The 26,450-nt window shown below is 42.8% G+C and overlaps 1 protein-coding gene across 7 annotated transcripts in view; it reads left to right on the top strand.

The window, feature by feature from the left end:
* Positions 1 to 26,450, top strand: part of CSNK1G1 (casein kinase 1 gamma 1) — a 116,365-nt gene that overhangs the window by 57,175 nt on the left and 32,740 nt on the right. For all 7 annotated transcript variants that reach the window (XM_061999179.1, XM_061999176.1, XM_061999178.1 and 4 more), the window contains 2 exons: positions 2,655 to 2,695; positions 7,204 to 7,273. In XM_061999179.1, the coding sequence (XP_061855163.1) occupies positions 2,655 to 2,695; positions 7,204 to 7,273 (111 nt within the window). The remainder of the gene's footprint in view (positions 1 to 2,654; positions 2,696 to 7,203; positions 7,274 to 26,450) is intronic.

Below are 26,450 nucleotides of genomic sequence, written 5' to 3'. Positions count from 1 at the left end.
GGGGATCTTTCAAGTCCTTTCGAACCCAAACTGTTTAGTGATCTCGAAGATTGTTATGGGGTCTGTAGGGGCTTCCATTCTCATTGTTTTCCTGTTTAATGCATCTCACTTTTTCACCTATTTGGGCTAGAACTTTTCTTAGTCTGGCTCAGCATCCTCAAGCTGATTATCTTGATAGAGCTTCAGTCCCTATCAACAGGAGGGGAAGAGGAAGTGTCAGTGGGTGAGTTACAGCTGGAGCTGCCTATATGACTTGTTTGCTGGCAGCTGACATTGTGCAAATAATTCAAGTCTGTTTAGCTTGCCTTTCTCTTAACATCCGTGTGTGTTCTCCTTCCAGCCATTGGATAGCATCAGGATGAAGCCCTTATCTGTCTCAAAGGGTGAAGCAATTTATCCTGATTCCTGCTTCTCTGCCTATTTGGCCTTTCAGTGCTCTGAAGCCCTTTTCCAATGTTTGAGGATTCCTGACATGACTGCAAAACCTACTTTCTAACCTTTGTTTCCAGCCTGGATGTAACAGCTATTGTTGAAAGATCTAAAGAAATAGATTCAAGCAACTCTGTATTGCAAGGGTTAATACTGAAGCTCAGCTTACACGTCTGTAAAACACTTCCTCTAAGGAGATTCAACCTCATATTTAATTGCCTGCCCTGTGTTAAACAACATTGCCAGTTACTGGAACAGGTTGAAGCTTTCTCTCAATATTTTGCTTTCTTGGTGAATGTGAAAGGAATCCGGGAGCACTGCTACAAGATTCACAGGCCACGGCTACACTGAGCCTGTAATAGGATAGGAGTCAAAAGAAATTGCATGTAGAAAACAGGAAATTTTCTAAAGTAAAATAAACAAATGGAGAATTTACACTGATAAAGATATTTGTTATAAATATTGTTTATATTATAATTATTTAAAATATTTGTATGTAAAAAATACTGTTTGTCTTCTCTCCTGTTGATAATGTCTTTAATTTTACTGAGCTTTCAATGCAGAGTATCTGTATGCAAGGGAAGTCACAGCATGTTTTTAATGGTGTCATGTGCTAGAGCCATCCCAACTCCTGCCTGCTCTGAAGTATGTTACTTCCCGTTGTGGACTTCTCAGTGGCTGGCCTGTTCTGAGTTATCAGTATCTGTTACAGGAATTGGAAAGTGAATGTGTAACAGAGCTGGGCACAGCTGATGCTGCAGACAAGCACTGAGAATTGTAGAATCATAAGGATTGGAAAGGTCCTTGAAAGATCATCTAATCCAACCCCCTTGCCAGAGCAGGACCTTCCAACAGATTGCTGTTGAATTTTGGAGCTATGCCCTCACTCACTGAAGGCGTGATGGGCTGCAGCAGTGCTGGCCACCATGAGTCAGGGCTGCCCTGTATGAACCACAGGGAGCCTTGTGTGGCCGAGGCTGCTCTCCTCGATGGACACAGTGGAACTCAAGAAGACCAGAAAGGTTGGGAAAGAGGGGTGTCAGATGATGTGAGAGATGAGGTACAAGGATGCCTCAGCATCCTCGTACAGTGCCATGGTTTAGTGGTGGGTTTGGCAGCATTAGGTTAGTGGTTGGACTCAATCTTAAAGTTCTTTTCTGACCAAAACAATTCTATGATTCTTCCCCAGTGGTAACTCTTCCAGAAGAGTTTGGTGTCAATCATCAGCAATGTGGAGAAGGGGAATAGGGAGTGATTGCTCAAATTACCTCACAGAGGAAGCAGAGGACATTGAACGATATGATAACTGGCAGCTTCAGAACACACAGAGATGCTTCTTGACACATGTAGCTGGGACTCTCTGCCACAGGTCATTAAGGAGGCTGAGGGCTTGGTTCAAACAGCAGACAGATTCCTGGAGGAAAAATTCATCTCTGATTGTAGCACATGTGGATATCAGCTCTGGCTCACGGTCATGGGGCCGTGATATAACAGCAGCTGGCTGTGTGCTCGCCTGGTTCCACTCATCCTAGGCTCTCACCCTTTGTTCTGGCCAGAGCTAGTAGCAGACTACACACTACTCCATGTTTTGGGCTTCTGATTTGTTCTTCTGGTGTATTTTTTCAGTTTCATTGGTACCATATTGCAGGTGAGGGTTGTTGGCCTATTTAGATTATGAGGATTATCTTTGTGCTACTGGCATACAGAAGGCATTTTACACATTCTGCTTGCCTGTTGGCAGAGGTAGAAAGCTCCATGTTGGTACAAAGGTTATTTTTGTACACCTCTCTGCAGCATTTGCTTTAATATGTATCATGATTGAGCTAGTGAAACTCACAATAGATCACAGGATAGAATTGTTCAGTGTCCAGCAGATTCAAGACACTTTGAAAGAAATTATACTCTGACTTTTTCTTTGTTTTATTCCCCGGACTTTTTTGGCACAATGTTCATAATAAAACCTAATGTGTCTGGGATACCTCCTCAAATGTTGAACCTAAGCACTACCAGAAAACGTGATTATCTTGTGCTGAATGGAAAATAGTGTTTGCCCACCTTAGTGAACTGCTGCAGCTTATTGTTTTGAGGCTTATACTTTTTTAAATGCCTGGACTTTGTCAGGGTATAGAGAAAAGGCAGCTCTTTGCCATCAGCGACACTCTTTGTTGTTTGTCTGGCTACAAGTATTGAATGTGAAGCTAAACAATTTTTTTTCTCCTTTGCAGGTAAAAATCTCTACACCAATGAATATGTAGCGATCAAACTGGTAAGTAGAAGCTTCAGGTGTTGTTAAATGACGTGTACTTAAAAATTCAGAAAGCAAGTTTCTTGCTTTAGGCTTAATGCTGCTTTCACCTTCAGCTAGAGTAACTTTAATTAAAGTAAGATAAATGAGGAAAGAATCCATCCTACCAACTGCTGAATGATTCTGATACCTAAACAGTCTGTAGCTGCCTTCTACTAGTGAGAGCCTGGTTCCTCTTTCCAGGCTGGCTACAAGCCCCTGTGAACAGCCACTTCTTCCCACACCCTGGCTTGGACTTTTCAGGAATCCATCGAGTCTCCAGACTGCTGCCTTTCTTGAGATGGGCTGTTATCAGAGCCTTTGCTTTGGACTTTGGCCCAGTGCAGCCTGCTGCTCCATGGTTTTGGAGCTGAGAGGCAGGAAAGAGGGTGTTTTGGTGGTTAAAATTCCCTTGGGGAAGAATAACACAACTCAAGCCAGTATGATGCTGAGAGACTGTAGGCATACCAGGCAAAGCAACATCCAATTTAATGAAGGTCAGTCATTACTCTAGCTGATTTGAGTTGCTGAGGAGATATAGCCACAGCATCTTCAGAATTACTTTCTCCTTTGACATCATAGGATAATAAAAAGGAATCAAATTGTTACACTACAGTAGTTGTGTTTAAAAAAACCTAAGCCCCAAAATTCATTAGTTTCAGAACCTGTGCAAACAGTTTCATTCCAAGCTCTCAGCCAGTGTCCTAAGCCTCAGTACTATTTTCAGGTTGTTTTATACCCTGCAGTCGATGTAGCCCTTCCCAGGTGCACACAGTTAACAGCTTCCATGTTTTAAATCTGGTCCAACAACTGGTCCAGGTAAGAAGCCTTCTTCTGAAAACTGCTTCAGGATATGAAGGCACTGTGATCAATGGTTTGAAGTAGGTAATGAAACTCTCTAACTTGTAGCTCTTCTGGATTTTTAAAATCATGGCCCAGCAGTTTGTGTTTATGCCTTAACTATTCTGATCTAAACTAAGACTTTCATCTGTTTCTTGGGGTTTTCAAATCTGGTGTCTTCAGCTGATATGCTCTTTTCTCATCCGTTTGCTCTTTAGCCATAGATCCAGGCCTTAGAATCTGAAGCTAAAGTTGTAACTCTGATTTGATCTTAGCAGCAAATATGCCTGTCTGCCCAACCAGTGTTGTCTGGAAAGATGACAGGAGTCAGTCAGATTACAGAAGATCCAGATGGACTTGATGCATTATTTCTGATCACGTTCAAGTGCCACCAATTTTGTATCTCTGGCATTCTGCTTATATGATGTAGAGTAGATGAGAAGTCATTAGAGCTTTGTAGGAGGGACTTGAATTAAAGCCTGTTGGCAATCATCAGAAGAGATTCCCTAAAATAAATGTACAAACAAATGCTTGCAGTGGAGCTTAGAATGTCCTTGATACAGATCTACATCAGGAAGGAGGACTGGTGCTTGTTGAGCAGCTTGTTTTTTAGGCAGACCTGACAGTAGAAAATGTACTGTGTGCACAAACAAGATGCTTTATTGAATCAGTAATGCTTCTGACTTGCTTTCAAAGCTAATCCCCCAAAGTTAATGTTGGAAGGTATAAGAAGTAATAATACAGGAAAAACACACCTGTATTAGTCCAAAGGATGCTTGTTTCTCTCATAACAGTGCCTGCAGTGACCTGAACCCTTTCAGTAGCTGTATGGCAGAACTGAATGATATTGATTTTATTGCTACCTTAACCTTACTTATTTTTTCCCATAGCATTCTTTTTCTACCCCTTTCCTCAAAAAAAAAAAACCACCCTAAATTGAACCCAACTTGAGTGTTAAAGCAGTTACCCTGCAACACTCTCCAGTTTTATTTGCCTTGTTGTGATTCCTGCTTAAAGATCTCAGGTCGTTCATGTTTGAAGGATAGGAATTTCTGTCCAGTGGCCATCCAGGCATTCACTTTTCTACTCAATTGTTGTTGAGGAGATGAACGAGGAAACTGTAGAAGAGGTGAGGTTTTTTGATCTCCTAATCTTAGACCCTGTTCCCAGGAGTAAGAATTACTCAGCATCAAATATGCCTCTCTTACTTGTGTACTTACCTGTAATTTTTTTTTATCCTTTAAATAATTTGCAGACCAGTGGTAGTGTAGCTGCTTTCATTGTACCTGAAGGCAATGTTTTCTGTTACCAGCACTGTTGGACCAAGTCAAAACTCTGCTCCCAGTCCTATCTGGGTGAGATCCTGCATCTGCAACCCTGCTATCTCTGCCATTCATGTCTCTTGCCTCGATATTAAAGCTGGAAAATTAGATAATTGTGATGGATGCCAAAGAGCTGATCAGGAGGTGCTGTGAAATTGAGTGCTAATGTCTTGTGGCAAGACTTGTGCCACACTTTGGTCAATTGGTTGCAGTGGAGAATAGTGTCTTTTTTGATTTGTGTGGTGTTCCATATAGCTCTTTGTCTTGCTCTTCAGCTGGATGTTATTTGGTTAAGGATATCTAGCTCATGGAGGAGTTTGTCTTCTGAAACACTTCAGCTTTGTTTGCTGGTTTAATCTTCTGGGGCTTTTTAATGCTGAATTGCATGTGGCAGGGATTTTCTCCTGCCCTGAAACCAGCCTGGTAACATACAGATATAGCCTGAGCATGGGTACCAAGCTGTATCCTCTGTAGGGATTATGGTGCTGTTGGTTCACTCTGTGGATTTTGTACATTAGGCAGTAGCAGTCCAGTTATTTTTGCTCCAAACACAACATCTGACAGCATCCTTAAGCGCTTGGCCTACAAGACAACCATCTGTTCTGGTATGATGTTCCCATAAGCTTCCACGACTCTGGCAGGTGTCTGAGCTCAGGCTTCAGCAGGTCCTGATGCAGAAGTGGCTTGGGCTTAATTTCCCTTCTTTTGTCATGGGCAGCCTCATTTCACGATACATTAGTCCTTCTGTCTTTATCTAAACAATTTGTTTGTTTATTTGGTTAAATAAACTATTTCCTGTTGCCTTAAATCTCTCCTGTTTTGCAGGTAATTATAGGCTGTCCCTCAGCCTATTATCAACAGCGATCTTAATTTAAATGTGCCATATATAACAAAGTTGGTTTTGTGTTGCTTTATATTTTCCTTCAAATACAGGTTCAGTTTTGCCTTCAGAATATTTTTCTCCAATTTTTTCTAAGTGTTTGTATTTGATTTCTGAAGCTTTTAAACATCAAAGAGTTGAGAAGCAACCAGGAATACCTTCTTCCTCTTGCTGGCAGATGTAGGGGATGACTTGCTGGTGATGAACAGTTTGGCTGGAAATCAAATTACCTGAATTGCTGTACTAAAATCAATCTTCTGACTTGAAAATAAGTTTTTAATGTGCTGCTAGCATCAAATGTGGTCGTTAGTCTTACAGTACAGGGCAGAGGTAAAGCAGAGCAAAGCGGATGAGGTAAAGCCTTCACATCCTCCTGTGCAGACAGATTTACTCCAAGCTCTCAAAGATGTTGGCCCAAACTCTTGTTTATATTCAAGATTCTCTTGGTCTGGCTCATAGGAGCTGATGTGAAACATGAAAGAACTTTTTCTGTATTCATCTTAGAGGGCTCCTTTCAGGTTTTTGAAATTCAGACTAGTTTTGATGCTGTGTCAGGAATGGAGCATTTATTTTCTCAAAAGCAAGGAAATAAGCAGCATCCAAAGGCCAGTATTAGCTTCCATTTTGAAGATCTCTGGGCCTTAAGTGAGTCCACATTACTGCTTATCCCAAGTGCACAGTTTTAGTGGAGATGAAGTTACTCAAGTCTTTTACTCCTTTCCACATTCACTTTATATTTTTAGCAGCTTTGTAATCTTGCATGCTAGTGCCTTTAGGATTGTAAGTATTAAGTTTTGTGTGTAAAGTGCAAATGAGTAACAGTTGAAAAATGTAATGTTTTGGGTGCACTACAGTCTTATTCTTTATTATTATTCTGTGTATAGAAATTGAGTCTTCTTGAGTACTTTGAGATGTTTGACTGACACCTGCTACTGAAGTGGAAGACTCCTCCCTGAGTGCTGGCTAGATACCTGCCTGCATTGTAGCTCTTGCTGCAGGTCAAGTTGTACATTTATACAACAGCAGTCTGACTTAAAACACCGATATATGACTCAACATCCTTCAAAAATACAGGCTAGTGACCAACAAAAATACTGTGGGCAACTACAGTCCATGAAGTGAATGTGGAACTTGGCTCTTTTACAACCTTGACTTTCTTCCTGCCAAAGTCCAGAGTCATTCTTCAAGCACTAGGAGCTTTCTTGAACAAGTCTTGAATTTCACTGCCATGAATGAGCTTTGTATTTAAATAAGGAAGATAACTTCTCCTCCAGAGAGCTCCTTGTTCTCTGCTGATTTAAACAACATATGATGGTTAAATCTGTTAGACATTCATTCTAGGGTGTTTTATCAGGAAGCATCATGTGCAGTCACACATCTTCAAGTGTAGGAGAGAACTTTTTTCTGTCAAACAGATTTTCAGCCCAATATTTTTTTTTCTGTTTTAGGAACCAATAAAATCACGTGCACCACAACTTCATTTAGAATACAGGTTTTACAAACAACTTGGAAGTACAGGTAAGTAAACCTACATTAAGTTTAAAGCAAATTTGTCATTTCTTTATTAAATCAAACATTGCCAGCATATTTATTGTTTAAGTCTGACTTGAACTTACTCATCTGGGCAGATTTTTTTAGCCTCACACAAGTTTTAGAAGAGATTTGGTGAGAATAACGTAACAATAGTAGGTAATCATGTGCACCTAGAAAAAAATTAAAGGTAGTGAGGATTGTCTGATCCAGGAAATACCTGAATATGTGCAAATGTGTCGGTGAAACACAGGAACTTTTGATGGAGGGAGACTTACTTGTGTGGAATGACAGATTTCAGAAAAGTGACACATAGCTTTAAAATCTAGGAAGTTGTGTAAGAAGCATTGAGCTTTTTCTAACAAAAACCCAAAATGCTATTTTCGTTGATATTTATTGAATCACAAGAGTAAGTGAACATCCATGATCTCAGGATGCTCTGTGTGACTGGTCTACAGCAAATACGAGGCAAACAGAGAAGCCAATGGTTTTCGGTTTATTTGGGGTTTTTTTTCCCTGGCAAGCTCTCTGGTTCTCTAATACAGGGCTTAGGCCCTGTCATATCTAACAGTGTCTGGATTTTTCTTCCCTGAACTTGTGGTTGCTTTTTAAGCCTATATAAATTTCTAACATATGCAATTTCCCATGCCAGCGATTTCTACCCACTGCACAAGGAAGTCAGAAGCAAAGACCTTCTCTTCTCCTTCTGTGCCTTGATCATATATTGACCTTGGGCTTTGGCAAATTTCCTACATTACAATAATGCATTACATTTACACTTTGTTCTGATTTTACTCCATCTTCTACTTGCAGAGGATGTGCTCCCATACCCCTAAGTTGAACAGAGTAGAAGATTATATCTGCTCTGAGCTCATAATACACAGTACCTGAACAGTTATCCTGCATTTTTCCTTTTTACTTGTTCCAATTAATTCTTCTAATCAGTTTCCTCACTTTTGTGTGGCACATCCTCTGGAGACTGGGTGCTATTGCACTCTCTTTTGTAGCTTCAGGGATGTGGGAACCAAGTAAGTTGTCACTACTGGAAACACTCAAATATTGTTGGGGTTTTTTTAACAGGACTTGTCCACTGAAATAAGATAGTCTTTTCTGTGAATTTTGTATTTTGATGGTAGCATCTGGTACTGTGTACATAGTTCATGTCACTTAATTCCAGTTACCTGTGCTTTTGAGACTTTGGGCATTTCTACTGAAGCCTGTGTAGTAAATAAATTAAATATATGTTCACGGAATAAGGAGGACACTTCATTCTGCTCCACAGTCCCTCCTTGAGTTCAGTTAATGTTTGCCATCTCTGTGGTAACAACTAATGTCTCCCATGACACAGGAATGAAACTCCATTTGATCTGCACCACCAGCATTATGCTGCTCATCTTTAAAGGTGTTGATAAGGAATTTTAAAACTGATGAAATATTGAGAGATTGACTTTATTTTGGTTACATTAAGTACTTGTAATAGGGTTTCTCTTGTTCCTAATGGATCCAAACTTTTCATAGAATCATAGAATGGTAGGCATTGGAAGGGACCTTTAGAGATCATCTGGTCCAACCCCCCTGCAGAAGCAGGTTCACCTAGATCAGGTCACATAGGAACATGTCCAGGCAGGTTTTGAAAACCTTCACAGAAGGAGACTCCACACCCTTCCTGGGCAGCCTGTGCCAGTTTTCTCATTACCCTCACAGTAAAATAGTTTTTTCTTATGGAATTTTTTTGTGTTCCAACTTTATCCCATTGCCCCTTGTCCTGTCACTAGATACATTCCTACAACACTTGCCAACCCAGGAAGGGCATTTCTGCCCCATCTGATGTTATGCACACTAATGGAAGTATTTCTGAGTGTGCTGCTATCAAACATGGAGATCTTGCCTTGCAGATCTCTCTTCCCCTCATTCTAGGGGATGGATGGCTCACTGTCCTCCCAAGCCTTTTTACTAGTATTTGTTAAGAGACTGTTGAGAAGCTTCATGAACAAGATGGCTTGTATTTCTCTCTCTGTGTGATCTTGTGGGCACTGCAACCCCAGCTCTGATAGGTTATCTGTTGAATGTCATTAGAAGCTCTTGTGCTACAGTTTTGCTAAAACAACTGGAAATGGGCCAGGAGCTCGTGTGGAGGATGTGAGCCACATTTCTGCTTTCAGGAAACTTGGAAGCTGAACAAAATTAGTTTTGATGGAGTCAGACTGCCAGGACGAGTGAGCTTTCACTTGGTGTCTGCACACCATGCTGAGAATTGGGGAAAGACCATCTATCTGTATAAACAAGATTGGTGCTAAATCTGTCCTGACTTTGGGGAAATAGATGTGTCTGTTCTCAGTGATATTGTTAATGCCAAGCTCTCCTTAATGCTACTTGCTTAAAAACTTCAGCTGTTCAGACAGCCGTGAACCTCTCGTAAGCAGGACTTGAAACTATCATAAACTCGCCAAATGAAGACCAAAAGTGGCCAAACCCATGGTGTGTATGACTCAGAGGAAAACAACAGTAGTGTTGCATATGACATACTGTTCAATAAATTAGCCAATTAATCTTGCCAGATAACATGACTGACTGCAAACCTACCACCGTGAGCCAAAGATGTAACACTAGTAGAAGCCTCACTGTAACACAGCGTGTTACACACAGTGTGGTCCTCTTGTTAGTGCAACTGCTACTCTCAGCTGTGTGTGCAGCCAGATGGTCTCTGTGAGCAGCAGTTCTGAGAAGTCAAAATTGTCATCACCAGCAGCAATTGGAGAAAAATGGGGCTTTTCCTAGTGAGAATAATTTTAGTGGGGATTTCTTTTTCCCTGGATGTTCAGAATTAACATTTTAAAACTATATTACTTTTGGGGACTAATGATAGGAAAACTTGGGCTGAAAGTGATTAGGTTACTATGGATCAGATAGGAACCTTCTTTTAGGATGTCTCTGTGTCGAAAAAGATATTCCATCTCTGGCAGTGACTGGATGTTGCCATGTGAAGTTAGGATTGGCACGCTAGTATAGCCAAGCCTGGAGGGAAGTGGTTTGAGGCAGTTGGCCTACCCAAAGAATGCTTTGGGATGCATGAGACCACAGAAAGCTTGGTCATGATTTGCTTGCAAAGCCCTAGATCAAGAAGTGCAACTTCCAAACCCAGGAGCTTAAAAAGATTTTGTATGTTTATTGATCCCCTTGAAGAAGCCAACTGGTGGTGTTAAGAGGGGGGTGAAGTGCTCAATCACATGGGTAGGCCAAGGGCTGCTTTTGTAGGGGAATTTGCAACTTGTTTGGCAATGCTGGAGACTGGTCCTGCAGTATATTCTGTAGAATACTTTGAGGAACTTTTGACCCAAATTTTAGAACAATTCTACAGTTCAATGCCTGAAGGATGTATGTCAGTATGTTACCTGCTTTACTTGTTGCCATCATTAAAAACTCATGAGATTAGCATCTTTTTTAAAAGCTATTCAATCTAGTTTTGCATTTTCCTTGGTGTAGATAAACAGAGTAGCAAATAACCCAGTAATCCATGGTTCTGTCAAAAGTGAATTCCTAGGATGAGCTGCTGTTTGAGATGCTTTTGTGTGAGTGAAGGAAGCAGTGCAGTTGTCTGGTAGCTGCCTCTTCCTTTTGCAGCTACTCTCTGGCTTCTCATGCCATACACTCCATCAGCATCAGTGTTTAAAGACTTACTGACGGGGCACCAAAGTTACATCTGTTACCTCCTATCAGCACCAGCTTCTTCATCTGTCCCCCAACTCAGATGAAGATCACAAGTCAGCTTGGATTAGGCAAGGAGAAGACTGGATTTCTTATGTCTTGTACTTCTTAAGACATATTTCACATTGGGTTAGGATATACTGGAACAGTGAAAAGTTTCGTAAAGAGATCCAAACTGTATGAATGGAGCTCTTTGTGGTGCTTCTCAGAATAGCTCAATACCAGTGAATATAACCAATGGATTCAGAAGTAGCTAACTGAGAGAGTCTTGGGTCAGAAGAACCAACTAAAGGGCCTCTCTGATGCACCTTGTGCAAGAATTGATGTGATTTCTAATGTTTCAATCTCTTCGTGTTGTAGCTCCCCTAAAATTTCCCACTTTGTCCCTCCAGATGGAGGGATGGCTGCTTATAGAAATGAGTTTTCATTATTCTTCCTTGAACTTTTCTACCCCTCCCCCAAAAGAGGCAAGGGTTTGCTGCATAGTCACCATCTGCTGGGTTCTTCTGTATCACTGTGGAATTAAATATTTAATAACTTAAAATAGTGTATGACTACTTTACCTTTAATGTAGGCAATGGGGGGAAAAAAAAGCAAAGTACGGGCACAGAATCAAAGACCTGATGGTCAGTCCATAGGGTGTCTTAGGAAAGGACAAGAATTCCTGTAGGTTTCGTGTAGTCTTGGATATGATCAGTTTGCTGACCAAGATAAATGGAGTAGTTTTAACAATCTCTGTGCAAACTACTTGTGTTGCTATCATCAGTCCTGTAAGATACCGTTGTCATACCAAATTGTTTTGTGATTGCTCTCTTGTTGTAAAATCCATGTGAGCATGCACCAACATTTTGACATAGATTCATACTGGCCTGGGCTCTCGCCAGGATCTTTCATTACTGGTGGTGGCACAGCTATCCACAAGAAGTCCAAATGTGATTGATGTGTTTTGCAAAATTAGACTATTGCTCTGTGACCCTCTGTCTGTCCCTTCCATATGTTCCCCTCCTCCCCAGAGCTGGTTCTTCAGCTGCTAGGCACACCTTTTCTCTGAGGCTTCAATCATCTACTAAATCTCCTGCTCCCGTCCCTCTGGGATGAAAGGAGCTCTCCCTCCAACTCAACTGGATGCTTTTATATCTCCTGATATATGTATGTATTTTCCAGTGTTAAAACAGTCCCTTGAGCATATAATTTGTTGCCTGTATTTGAAGTTTGTGGAGTAAGGGCTTGTCTTCTCATCATTCACAAAAAGTCTTGAATAGTTAGGCACTAGAGCTTGCAGGATGATAACTGGAGGAGCTCCATCCATCCCCACCACAAGGTGACCTTTGAGTGTCTGGTTCTCCATAAGTATTGGGGTGGAGAAGCTGCTGTTAGCAGGGCAAAGCTGGGTTACTTTGTAGTTGAAGAAATCCAGCTCCTAACTCCTGCAATGGTTGTCTTTTCCTGGGCAGTGTACCAAAAGGCAAAGGTTTTGCTTTCATTGAGCTTCCCTCTGCTCACCCAGCAGCATCCCAGGACTCTCCTACTTGATTTAGGCAAATAAAGCAATTCATACAGCTTGCAAGAGTCTTGACAGGCCCATTGAGCCACCTTCTTCAGCTGGTGGCATGTTAAGGTCTTAGCCATTGCGTTGGATTGTGGGCTCTTTTTTACTTGCCCTGATTTTAGGACTTTCAGCAGGAATGGTCTTTTTTGTCTTCTCACCTTTCCTTCAGGGTGAATTCCCACAGACTTCATGAGGGAAACATCTCTTCCAACATCTCTTCACAGGGGGAAACATCTCTTCACATCTTCATGTCTGCAGAGCCACCCAATCGCAATGGAAACCAGATACTGAGAGCTTAAGATGAACTTTGTCCAAAAACTTACCTCTTTTATTCCAACTATTTGGGTTGGAGGGGAAGAAAAAAGAAGACTTTTCTCTTTCTGTAAGCCTGACTTTGCTGAGGAGTTGAGGCAAACATGTCTGCTGCATTGGTGCATGCTTGCAAAGCTTTATCTCTTTTTTTTTTTTTCTCTCCCCAAAGTATGTTTGTCCTTCTAAGTCTTTGCTTGAAGACATGGAGCCTAGTGCTGCCTGACTGTCACTCTATTGCTCTGAGCCCAGTCCCATTCTCGTGGGACATGACCATAGCTGAAAAACGTCTTCACACAATCAGGAAACTGCTCTTCATTGTTACCCTTCCATGCAAATAAATAATTGACCATAGTCCCAGGAAGTACTGACCTTCCAGCAGTAACCAGTAGATATATAGGAGTTTTTGGTTTTGTTGTTACTACATTTCAAAGCATCTCTGGCATCTCTCCCCTGTGGCTGTTGACGCCATATGTTGTGTGTTCCCTGTAAGCTTGGACTTTGGAGAGTAAAATGGAGTACTGCTTATTTTCAGGCTTCTTTTGGCTGCTAGTCGAGCTCTAGCATAGTGACAGCTTCAGCCTGTGCATACAGTGTGAGGAAGTAATGCATTTTTGATTCAGTAGTAGTTTATTTTTATATCAGCTGGCAGATGAGTCACACCTTCCCCCACTCCTTCGCAGTCCCACCTTGGCACTTGTGATTCATAGCAGGCCAGTGTCAACTGCATAGAGTTCCAGTGGCTCTGTAGCCATTGCTGGTCCCCAGGACACGTCGGTGACATTTTTGAGCACGTCAAACGTGATGAGCCTCTGCAGTGTCCTGGTGGAAAGCAGAAGAGGGATCTGAAATGCTGGAGAATCTCGGGAAGCCAAGATCTCTGCTTTCCTCAGCCCACGCAATAGATGAATCAGACCATACGAGCAGAATGTACTGAGTCAGGAGGAGTACATCGGCACATATAGAATATTGACGGGTTCTCTGGTTTTGTTTTAATTCTTGCTCTGTAAACAAGTTCACCTCTAATGAAATATGGAATCTGCATGTTTACTTTTGGACCTCTTTCTGTTGCACAACTCAGTGGAGCAAAGCAATCTGTTTACTCATCCCAAAGTAGGACTAAGGCAAATGAAGGTGGTATAAATAACTGAGCCTTTTACAGTGTCTAGCCAATATTTGCATATATATTTTTTCAATGTAGCTGAGCAGTCTCCTCCTCCATCCTGCCTATTAAGTTAGCTTTTCAGGATTGCCCATGTGGAGTGTGTTTTTTCTTGTTCTGTCTTGTTCTTGCTTTACTCACGTGCCTCATGCTTTGTACCTGCTGGTGTCCTTTTGTAAAGAAATTCTTTCCATGCTAGTTGCACAATGCTGTCCTTCACGTAGTAATGAGGTCATTTTGCTTAGACTTGTTGTACAGATTAATGTAAACAAGCCACTGTGATGGAGCATGCTGCCAGTACCAGCTATTGCACAGGGAAATCTCTGTGCATGATTTTCCCCAAGGAAGCTGGAGTAACTCAAGGCCACATACATGAGAGTTAGTGCAAGATGTCTACACCCCTGTTTAATTAAGGAGTGCAAACATGCCCATTAGCTGTTGTTGTGATTGCTTTAATCTTCAGAAATCCCATTCACATTTGCCACTTTGATGGAAACAGGAGCATGGCTAGAGGTTAAGCCAGCAGGTCTCCCCACAGTGAGGTACTGGGTTGGGGCAGGAGAGCTACTGAGTGAGGATTGCCTCCTTGTACCTCAAAGTGGGTTTGCATTCGTGTAGAGTGACACATAGCCATTGCCTGAAGTGGGTGTATGACCTGCTTCATTGTACTGAAAGGTTTGTTCATGGCTGTCATGCTACAACACTCTGTTTGAGCACTGCAGCCTCCTTCTTTGGAATGTATGAAAATATTTTAGAACGTGTTTAGTTACTGTAAGTACTAGATAAGTGACTTATAGATGTGAGATGATACAAAACAGATACCCATTTGCCTACTTCACATTCCTGGGGCTTTAGGCTGTTGGGGTGATTTTGTGACAGAAAGGAAAAACTCTTCTCCCTTCATTCTCAAGTCTTGCAAAGACACATGCTGCTGGTGGTAGATTTGAGATGCTGAGTGAGGAGACATGGCTTCATTTGCCTGAAACTGACCTTTTTAAACAGAGTGCAACACAAAGGGAGGGCATTCACACTTAATCTGCACCCTTGAAGAATGACTATTGGTAACTTCGTTTTAGACTCTGGACAGTCCAGTGAACTTTTGAACTTGAGAGATCTCTGACTTCAGAGCTTTTGAATTGCAAAATGAAAGGTATGCATTACTGTAACGTGCCCGGTTAAAGCCTGCCTGCTTTCAAAGCTGGCTTGCTGTTGATCTCTGGAGGATAGTATTTTACTATCTAAAAATACTTGGGTTGTTTATTTTGGTTTTAGTTTTTTTTTTTTTTTAATGTGGCAATTCCCTTCTTAAGAAGTGCTTCCCAAATGGGCACATTTCAGCCTCTCTTAACATCAGAAGTTGTGACTTCCTTGGGCTAAATTTCTGCTTTGTCAATGTGAAGCTGTCAGATGCTTTTAAAGCAAGGCCATTAATATTTTAATATGAGATTAGGGCAGTTTCCTTTTTATATTTCAGAAAGTCCTCATGCATCTCATACTCTTCCGCTATCCATTGCAGTAATCACAAATCAAAACTGGTGACACTGGGGAAGGACAGGGTGCTGGACCTGCAGACACTTTTCCTTAAAGCCTGACATACCCTGCAAGAGTGATTGTAAATCTGTAGCAGTCAGTTTCATCTGAGCCATCCCTGATGCCTCGCTGGGTTCTTCTGATAGCTGTATCTCCAAAGAGCAGGTTGTGCTGCTGGCCCAACTGCTGTAAGGATTCAGCTGGACTGGAGGAGAGGGATGGGACATTTAATTGTGAAAGTCTCTCTGCTGTTTCTGATGGTTTCTAGCAAAGCTTGAGATTAAACATCTCAGGCTTGCTAGCAGTTCACGTTCCGCCTGGGACTGTGGGTGCCTCAGCCATATGAAGGAGGAGATGGAAATAATGTGTGAAGATAAACTGGAATTTACATTTACATTGAATGGAAAACTCAGTTTGGCAATTAGAGCCATAATAATTAATAAGAGTGTAGCAACCAGTTAGCCTTATTGTTCTGCCCATCTCACTTCCGTGGCCCTTCTATGAGGATTTGTCAAGCTGTTGGGACGCTGCACTTAGAAACTAAGCAAGATCTAGAGCTATAAATGCTGATTCATTTGCTGGAGGGCCAATGTGTCAGGTGTTGAGCGCTGCCTCGAGTCAAACAAAGCTGATTCCTTTTTGGAGGATGAGTGCCTGATTTAGTGGGACTCCAGTCCTATGTTCTTCCTAAGCAACAGCATCTTACACACACTGAAGGTTTTTGAGGTGCTCTTCACCTTAAAGAGGGAAACGCTTGAGCTGCGCCAGGGAGGTTTGGTGCAGGTAAAGTTCTGATACAGAGGGCTGCCCACATCCCAGGCTGACTATTCAGTGGATTTGGGCCTTGTGTTTCTGAGTTGTGCCCTGATTGGTATTCAAAAGCCGCCTCCTAGCTTGAAAAGATGAGCCATAGACTCTGCCCGTGAATCTGTAATGGATCCAGTTATGCCATAAAGACTTCTCAGCAAGCTCTGCCCTGGTGTAGGCCAGAACGACCATCTGGGTAACACTTTCCTACTCATCTGACAATTCTCTGTCTCCCTCAAACACTACAATAGTTATGGGACTGATGAATGCCAATCTCTTGATTTGTTGTGTAGTTCCCATGTGTTTGACTCTCAGCATCCATTGACTCTGAATGATGCCGTTGTGCGAGCAAATGCCCATCTTGTGGCTATTTGATCAGTCCTCCTGTTGGGGCCTGTGCTGCCTACTGCTCAGGCAGCCTGATGGCAGCACAGAGCATTCCAGCTATCAAGCTGCCCTCCTAGTATGACCAGCATGAGTGCCGTGGTGCTGCACTCACGGCTTTGCCGTCAAGTCTCAGCACAGCCAGGGGATGGCACGAATGGTTGTGCCACCAAAAATTCCACCTGAATTGTCCCACTGTGGAAGCTGGCCACCTTCAGCTGCCTGCACATGGCCAAGCATTGTCATACTTAGGAGCACCCAACGCAGAGGCTGTGTTTCTGGAACCATCAGCTGCTTTATCCAGCTGTACTGGACCAGCCTGATCTGTCATCCCAGACCCAAATGCTTTTGGATCAATGACAAAAACTGCCTGTTCATGCCAGTTTTGCTTTACATTGCTGAACCATCCTGGCCAGAATGACTCCAGGTTACTGCACAGCGCCGTGGGTTGCAGCTGAGCTGTAATAAGAGCTGTCAAATTCTCTCTGCATTGTCATCATGGCAGTTTTACCTTATTTTGCGGCTCTCTGGCACCAAAAGCTTAAAGTATCACTTAACTCGTGCTATAGATTTTTGGCATGCGGATGGGGAGGAAGGACAGAGCCGGTAAAAGCTCTGCCTGCAGCTGCCAGTCTCCAGTGGAGATGAGTTGATGCAGGACAGGGGCCACCTGGGACTGGGTGCTGTCAAACTATTTCTCTGTACAGCAGAGGAAAGATTCAGCAGCATTTATTATTGCTGCTTTCTTAGCGTTTTGTATCTGCCAAGGCGTAGCTTCTCCCTTGGCAGTGCCTCTGAAGTTAAATTTGTGTGCTGCTGAGCACTCTCTTGCAGTCAAGAGCTGTTGATGATTTTTCTTAACCTTCCCAATCCAAGAACTGCACAGCCAAGGAAAACTGAGCAGGAAAGTGTTTCCCTTTGGTATTAACCAGCAGAATTGATTTGGCCATCACAGGCGTGGTCTGACTTTGCAGCAACCAGCAAAACTCACCTGGTGCAGTGCCCTGCAGCATGGCAGCAGCTATGTCTGTCCTGCCAAGTGCATCAGCCTGGGGCTGGGATCCCACCTGCGAGGGCTGCCTATGGCACCTGGAGGGTTGGATGGCACGGAGCTGCTGTGATTTACACCTTCAAGTTGAGCTTGGAGGTAGAAAAGTAGCCTGGGGATCTGGTTCCCTTTGTGTCTGTGTTTGAATTACATTAGATGTTTTTGAGCAGACCCCATTGCCTTCAGGAGACTGCTGTAACCCCTTGCTTAACCCTCAAGAAGTTAAAAACTGTAGCACAGCAACTTCTCACACCTTTCAGCAAAAAGATGGGCTCCAGAGAGCAAAGCAGGCATAACTTGGTGAAATGAAACCTGTTGATATATTTTTTTCTCCCTCGCCCTTGTATTGTAGGTGTGTGGGTAAAGGTAGATAATTAAACTAGAAATTCAATTAGAACTTTTGGGAATGATTTAAAGTAACTCTTCATAAATTCCATACTGTTTTCATCCTTCTCTTAAGGTGGTGTGTGTGTCAGTTGCTGTTGGCACTGGAACAAGGGATTGTTGCAAAGAGTATATCAATATGAAGTCCACCGGTAATGTGAGATTTGAGTGCAGTCATTTCCCTTGAACCCTAGAGATGTGAATTCAGTCACGCAAAACTTACCAAATAAAAAAGCAATTTATTATGTTGTGCTTCATTCTTTTGTCTTTGTCAACAATTTTGCTTGACTATGGTTTGCTCACTACAGCTAAAACACTGCCTGGGAATGGGTGTTTCTGGTAAATGTCCCAGATTTTAAATGTTTTCCTGCAGCTTACCCATTCCACCTAGCGCTGATTCTCCTCCCAGTGGTTTTTTTTAGTTTTACTGTCATGCACACAAAATGTGAACATTCTCTTGGTGTACCCTCTGTGAAACTGTGTCTTTCTTGGTGTATAGTGAAGGGTTGTTTAACCAAGTGAAGCCGTGGAACAGGCTTGTATAAGTCAAGGAAAATGAAATGCCTCCCCATTTTAATAACAACAATCGTGAAAATTGCTTTTCTGAAACTGAAGTAAAAATCAAACTGTTTGGATTTTTACCAGCAGCAAAACCAAATATGCTCTTCCTTCTGTCCTTCCCGAGTCTGTTTTAGTTCTGTTCCTTTTCCTTTTTTCTGGTCATTTGATCTCTAAATGTCCCTTCCAACCCCTGCCATTCTATGATTCCATATACTAACAAGCTACTGAAAACACAACAGGGACCCACTACATCTCGCATATGCTGCACAAAATACATTGGGTTTCTGGAGTGAAGCTGGAGCCTTGGAGTCTGCATGGAAACCACACTCTACTTGCAAACTCCTTGGAGGAGGGAGTAGCTCTACCTGCTTATGGCTTGTACACAACTGTTGTACTGAGGGTACCAACTGTCATCTCTTCCCATGAGAAGCTCGGCTTCCCCTGCAGTCATCAGGGGAGAAAGTGTTGGTATCACCTTTTTTTCCACCTGCAACACAGCTGCAAGTGAATTGATACTGGAGCCAGAAATTGCATTTTCTTCTTGTTTTCCTTCATGCCTCAACTGCTGGATGTTTTGTTAAAACAAGCAAGAGAAAATATTCTCTATCACCCAAAGTCTGTCCTTGACTAAACTCCTCCAGTTAAAGTTGAAAAGGTCTTGCAGTTCTACTTTGAAAAAAGATGTCTCTGAAACATGCAACCAAACATTTGAAAGACCTTTAGGGCAGCTTTATGCTAAGTAACAAGCCTGTTTAGTAACTTTCCTCACCTTTTTTCCAATTTTGAAGCATATTATTCAGAAACCTGATGGTCAAAATGAGCTTTTTTAATTCCAGCCCATAGACGTAATCTGTTAACCAACGTTCTCGGGTTGATTTAAACCCACTATCCCAGGGCGTGTTTTCAAAAGTTACAAGATGTGACCGATGTTGCTGTTGATAGCAAAGCTTCTGTTTCAGCCAGGATTTTTTTCAGATTTGAAAATTAAGAGAAGGGTAGATCCTCATTAGTGTAATCAGCTTAAATGGCTTGACTACTCTAAAGCAATTTGTTTAATTTGTTTGAACATGTTTAATTTTAGCTATAAATGTTCAGCTCTTGCACAGTTGCTATTTATGCTGTTTATCATGTAATTTTGTGTTCTGTGATTTGTAAAAATAAACTTTTCACTCTGAATGAAAATTTTGTGACAATCTACATCCCATTCATCAGTAGTGCTTTAAAATCAGACAGAAGGTTTTGTACGCTAACGCTGTTGTCATGTCTCTGCATCTGTTTTTATGAAGAATAGCTCTTGTGGTTTTGCAACGAGCATGAGGCCTTTGGCTTCAGATTGCTTCCTCCTCCCTCTTTTTTTGGGTATCCATTTTGGGGTTTCTCAGAAATGTCTCCCCTCTGCAGTAGAGCTCAGATGCATGAAGAGAGGTTATAACATCATTCTGTAATTACTCTTGAAGTTGAAGATATCAGTTTCTCTCTATTTGACAACACTACATCTAAGGCAGTGGGGAAACCAATTTCCCGTGGGAAATATCATTCCGTTTTCACAAGTTGTAGTTGTCTCCTGGTGGTGTGATGTATGGGGACTTGGCTTTTGCACCTCCATTGATATAGGTGCCTCATGTGGCTTCCTGCAGTTACAAGGTCAGTGAGGGAAGGGAGAAGGAGGTGTGCTGGAGCAGACTCTCCCCTGCATTCTATGGAGAGGACTGGTGAAGCTGAGATTTCTTTGCATTTTGTTAAAGACCCCACATTAGGGGTAGTGACTTATTTTGCTGAAGATCCCACATCAGGGGCAGTGACTTATTTCATTAAAGACCCTGTGACAGAGGCAGTGCCTATGGCCAGAGGAGGCCATGTGCTGTATGAGAGATCCCATATTCACAGAAGCTGTAACTGTGGGAAGAACCCACGCCAAAGAAATGAATTAAAATTATGCCTAGAAGATGGCGTGTCCCATGTGAGGGATCCTGTATTGGCAGGAGCCACAGCTGCTGGGAGGAACCTACACCAGAGAAGTTTGTTAAGGACTGTGTCCCGTGGGAAAGACTCCATATTGGAGCAGGGGAAGAATGGCAAGGAGTCGTCCTACTCTGAGAAGAGAGAAGCGGCAGAGCCCATCTGTGAGAGACTGACCACAGCCCCCATTCCGTGCCCCCCCCCACCCTGAGCTGTTGAGGGGGGAGGAGGTAGAGATATCAGGAGCAGTGAGCTGGGCCTGGGAAGAAAGAAGGGATGGGGGAGGGAGATCTTAAAGTGCTGCTTGTAATTTTCTCAATCATCCTACTCTCTTTTTAGTTTTTATTCTGTTCTGCTTCTTGTGGGTAGTAGAATAAACTTTCCCACTTTCCTCTCTAAGTCAAGTACTGGAGTCTGTTTTGCCCAGAACCATAATTAGCAGCCAGCCCTCCCTGCCCTTGTCTCAATCCACAACATCCTTAGTTATCTTTTTTCATCCCATTTTGCTGCCACCTCTGCCATCTTAACAAGGGTGGGTGTGGATAGGGGGCACCCAGCAAGAGACTGTCATGGTGCTTCATTGCTAGCTGGGCAAAACCACGACACCACCTCATCTCTTCCTGGCTGTATTTTGGGCTGCTCACTGTTGCATGAGGTTTGTTCATAGCCTCTCATGATGCTCATGTACAGCGCATGAGTGCATATTCTCAGCTGCAGCAGATTATTTCTGCTTTTTGTGTCTTTCACAGAATCTTAAAGGTTGGAAAGTGCTTCAAAAGATCATCTAGTCCAACCCTCCTGCCAGAGCAAGACCTCTTAGAGTGGGTCTTCCAGGTGGATTTGAATGTCTCCAGGGAAGGAGACTGCACAGCTCATCAGGGCAGCCTGTTCCAGTGCTCCCTCACCCTCACAGTGATGTTTTTCTTTGTGTTTCTTTGGAACCTCTTATGTTCCAGCTTATACCCGTTGCCCCTTGTCTTCATTAGATGTCATTGAGAAGAGCCTGGCTCCATCCTTCTGACACCCGCCCTTTACATATTTGGAAACATTAGTGAGATCACCCCTCAGTCTCCTCCAAGCTGAAGAGCCCCAGCTGTCTCTGCCTTTCATCATAAGGGAGATGCTTCACTCCATCATCTTGGTGGCCCTTCACTGAACTCTCTTAAGCATCTCCCCGTCCTTCTTGAACTGAGAGGCCCAGAACTGGACACAATAGTCCAGATGTGGTCTCAGAAGGGCAGAGTAGAGGCGGAAGAGAACCTCTCTTGACCTGCTAACCACAGCCCTTCTAATACACCCCAGGATACCATTGGCCTTCTTGGCCATGAGGGCACATTGCTGGGTCATGGCCATCCTGCTGTCCACCGTGACCCCCAGGTCCCTTTCCCCTGCACTACTCTCTAACAGTTCATTCCCTAACTTGTACTGGTACATGGGGTTATTCTTTCCCAGATGCAACACTCTACACTTGCCCTTGTAAATTTCATTATATTTATCCCCACCCAACTCTCCAGCCTGTCCAGGTCTCATTGAATGGCAGCACAGCCTGCTGGTGTGTCAGCCACTCCCCTCAATTCAGTATCATCAGAAAACTTGCTGACAGTGCCCTCTGTTCCCTCATCAAGATCATGAATGAATATATTAAACAGTACCAGTCCCAGCACCAATCCCTGAGGGACTCCACTAGATACAGGCCTCCAACTAGACTATGCCCCATTGATCACAGTGCCGGAAAATGAGATTTCCCTTGGGCATAACCTTTGATTGGCATCTCTCTGCCAGCTGCCATTTCAGAAGCAGTCCTGGAAATGGCTTTGGACTACCACTACAACTTGTATGTCTAACACCTGGACTAATGTGATTTATTGGAGTATGCTGGCTATCTGAGGAGTTATTAGAGCTGTTAGTCATGCTGTAAAGCATGTGACAGGAAGACAGCACTACTCGAGTCAGCCAGGATTCTTGATGCTGCCATGGAAATGTGCTGAAAGATGTAGTTCCCTGGTGTTAATGGAGCTCAGATGAAGCTCTCTTGAGGAGCAGTGGTCCTGCTACTGCTACTGTTCCCCTTTTTGCATTCAAGCTCAAGCAAACAGTAGTTGATCTCACTTGCTGCCCAGCGAGACGAGCACAGGGAGGGCTGAGGGTGCAGCGAGGATAGGATGCTCCCTTTTGATGCAGCCTACATGAGCAGTGAGAGGAAACCTGAGGCTGGAGTTGTGTGGCTGCTCGGGAGCGTGGTGGAAGCAGAGTCTGGGTTTTTTGCTTTGATGTCTGCATTTGCTCTCTTTCCAGCCACAATGCTTTAAACTCCAAAATGCTGGGCTAGGTTTTTGCTGTGCTCAGCTTGAATCTTTTCCAAGACATTACACTGCTGAAATAGCAGAATTTGCCTGTAAATTCCAGTGCTGTGATCAGTCTGTGTTTATTAAGGTGATAAGCTTTCCATGAGAGCGAGGGTGTAGTGGGGCCTTTTACATGTAGTCAAGCCAAATCACGCAGCAGCAGGACTGAAGCTGTTAAGCAAACTCAGATGATTTCTGCTTGCAGCAACCTCTTCTGTAAGAGGTGCGTTTTCTCCAAAGGAGAACCTGCACATGTCGTGCCTGGATTTTTCCTCCCTTAATGTGTCATTCTTGTTTAAAGCCATGGAGCAATTCCTTCTTTAGCCGTCATTTTCTGTATCAGTTGCATTAAACTGATCTGCTTGGTATTTGAGTGTTGAGAGTACCTTTGAATTCTGAAGATGAGACCTCTGCTGTGCCTGTGGCTTTTCGTCCTGTGCTTTTTGAATCTGGAGCTGTTTATCTAGCTCAGGCAGTCCACAGCACCGTGGCTTGCTTTGACCTTTTCAGTTCTCTGTCGACACAATCACTTGCTATTAAAAACCTCAAGTTCAACTGTCCAGACAAAAGGTACTTTTTCCACAGTCAATCTTCTTTGTTGGCAACGTCCTTAAGTATATACAGATCTACTCGTGATATTTGTGGAGTTCCTGTGGCTCTCCATGGCAGTGGACTCGGTGGCACCAGGACATGGTGCTTATTGCTGCAACAGAGCCAAGCTACATCATGAATTATACAGATGGACTGTGATTAAAGAAAATTTTATGCAGATTTTCTTAGGCTGCCCCTTTTACTGTTCCTAAGAAGAATGGATCCAGAGATGCCTCTATCTCAAGTTGGCAGAGAACCACCCTGAAATTATCCAGCCTCCTCTGCCTGCTTGGATCCCGCAGGTGACAGGCACCCTTGAATATTTACATCAAGCTTACATCTTCTCTTTCAAGCTGTATCCCTTCTTAAAGAGATGCTAATTGTTGACTTGTGTTTGAGTGAGCTGAGGGTGCGTTACCCTCCGTCCCTTGTAACTTTATTTTGGTAACTCATGTGGAGCTGAGGAGCCTTGGTTCAGGTTGGAAGGCTCTGCAGGGCTTGTCAGCAATGCTTTTTGGGGCCAGGATATGTGAGCAATGCAGCCTGGGTCCGAAAATTAGATACATGTTCCAGTATTTCTGTTCTAGCAAAGCCATTAAGTAAGTTCTTGACTGCAGAGCTGGCAGCATTGCTGCTGAAAACCCTCAAGAAAAAAATCAAACTCTAAAAATATGCCTGAAACTATTAATGTCTTTTGTAGGCTGGCACTTAGGATGCTTTTCTTAATGTTCTTTGCTACAGCTTGACCTTGTAGGAGCTCCCCTTCCTGAGGTTTATAGCTGAGAAGGACACTCTGAGCTCTTGGCTGGTAAGATTCTAAGTGGATAAAGCTTCCTGGAGGAGCTGGAACCCTGGAGAGCACTGGAGAGTTGTGTTGCTTCTTTCCCTACACGAAATCCCTGTCTTTTGAGTCTTGCTGCAATATCTCTTCCTGGTTCTTATGCCCAGTAGGAATTTAGTTTTAATTGTAGTGCTCTATCTTTACCAAGTAAGAGTGTAAGTGTGCTTGCTCTGAGAACAGGATTCTTCACCTTCCTGAAGAGCCTTTCTGCAATTTTGTTCTCCCATACACCTTGATGAGCATACTCCTGATCCAAGTGGTTTCCTTCCTGATTTGCACTTTTCAAGATTTATCGTGATGCAGAAGTACTCACTGTGTATCTATCTTGAATTTATAATGGTCTCCATTTTCAACTATTCATAGAATATTCTCTGATTCTCTTCTATTATTCTTCTATTGTTCTCTAAAATGTCGAGATTATGATCTTGGTATTTGAGATAATTATGTAGATAAGTCCTCATCAGATTTTACTGAAAGCTCAGTGTCTCACCATGAGTTACTGCAAGAGCTATTGCAGTTATTTAAGCCTTCAGCACTAAGACGATGGCATTAAATTATCATTTTTGTTGATTTGGGGATATTTGAAAATGTTTTGGAGCTGCCTGGATCACATCCCATCATTGTTTGGCTTTCTGAATCACTTCTGCATCAAACTGTCCTCTTTTCTTAGAGGATTGCCATTAATGCTTCCTAAAACACAAAGCTCTGTTAGGAGCTGGAGCCTCCCCAGACCAGGTTGAGTAAATGTTCCACATAGGGTGTAAAACTCTGGTTAGACTGAGGATTCCTGCTATACTTTGTAATACCTCATTAATGCCTCCTGATGACTGATATCTTGTATGATTCCCCAGGCACGTGAGTTTACAAGATTAAAACCATCCTACAGTAATCTTTGTCAAGCTGCACTTTGTTCTTTTTGAGTAATACATGGGAGCATAAGTTCTGTGATATCTAAGCTTTAGTAATCTCAGCACCACATTTATTGTATTGTTGGCAGGTTGACAAGCACCATAGGGCAGATAAACGAGGCTTTCCTAAATCTGTAGCAGGACAAGAAGTTATTAGGTTGCTGATACACTCCAGCCTCAATGCTTCCCTTTTCTACTGTCCTGACCTGTGCAGGCCCAGGCTGCCTGAGCACGCCACGGAGCAGATACAAACCTCTGCAGTTGCACAAGCCATTTAATTCTGGTGTCTGGTAATTAGGGAAGGGTTTTTTGCTATTTTTAGTATTGATCTCTTATGTAAGTGTCAGGGGGGGTGGTGTATGCACATACTTAAAACATGCCATAAACATGTGTAATCACTGTGTTTTCAGGTCTTATGCTATATAATTTACAGACCTTGTATGGCATCCAAGCATGGCTTTGTGATAAAAGGCCACATACACAGCAGTGCTCCCTATGCTGAGCCTTTACAGGACGTCCTACCTTTGTGTATTCAAGCAAAAATGATATTTTGACATAGGGCAAATCCCTGTATTTCAAAACAAAACTCCTTCTGTTGTGTTTTCAAAGAGCTTCTGAGATGTAGACTGGAAATACTGTGTTTTGAAGCATTGCACAGCTCGATACTGATGCCAAGATGCCGAGCCTGTGTGGGCTGCTCTGATTTTCTTTTTTGACTCAAAAGGTAAATCAAGCAGTGAATTTGTACAGCTTGTTGAGCATTCAGACAGCAAGGATGGTGTTTCCCCTTTCTTCTGGAGCCTTTTGGAAAGCTAATCTGTGCAAAAAGCCCCTGTCAGCCGAGTATCAATACTGCTACTCTCACTGAGAAATCTGTTGCAGAGCTGTTAGGTGGGAAGGGTGGGCTCTGGATCCTACCAGTTGGGCGTTGAGAGTTTTGTGTGCAACTCACAGCAAAATGGTTTGCACATATGCTTCCTGACTGTGATTGCTTATTTTTATAGGGAAACTTTTTTTTTTTACCCTTTTCTCATGAGTATAATAAGAGTAAACTTTGTGTAAGGTTGTGCTGAAAAATGATG

The sequence above is a fragment of the Colius striatus genome, chromosome 7 (assembly GCF_028858725.1).
Source record: "Colius striatus isolate bColStr4 chromosome 7, bColStr4.1.hap1, whole genome shotgun sequence".
Lineage (NCBI taxonomy): Eukaryota > Metazoa > Chordata > Aves > Coliiformes > Coliidae > Colius > Colius striatus.
This window is presented reverse-complemented; position numbering and strand designations above follow the sequence as displayed.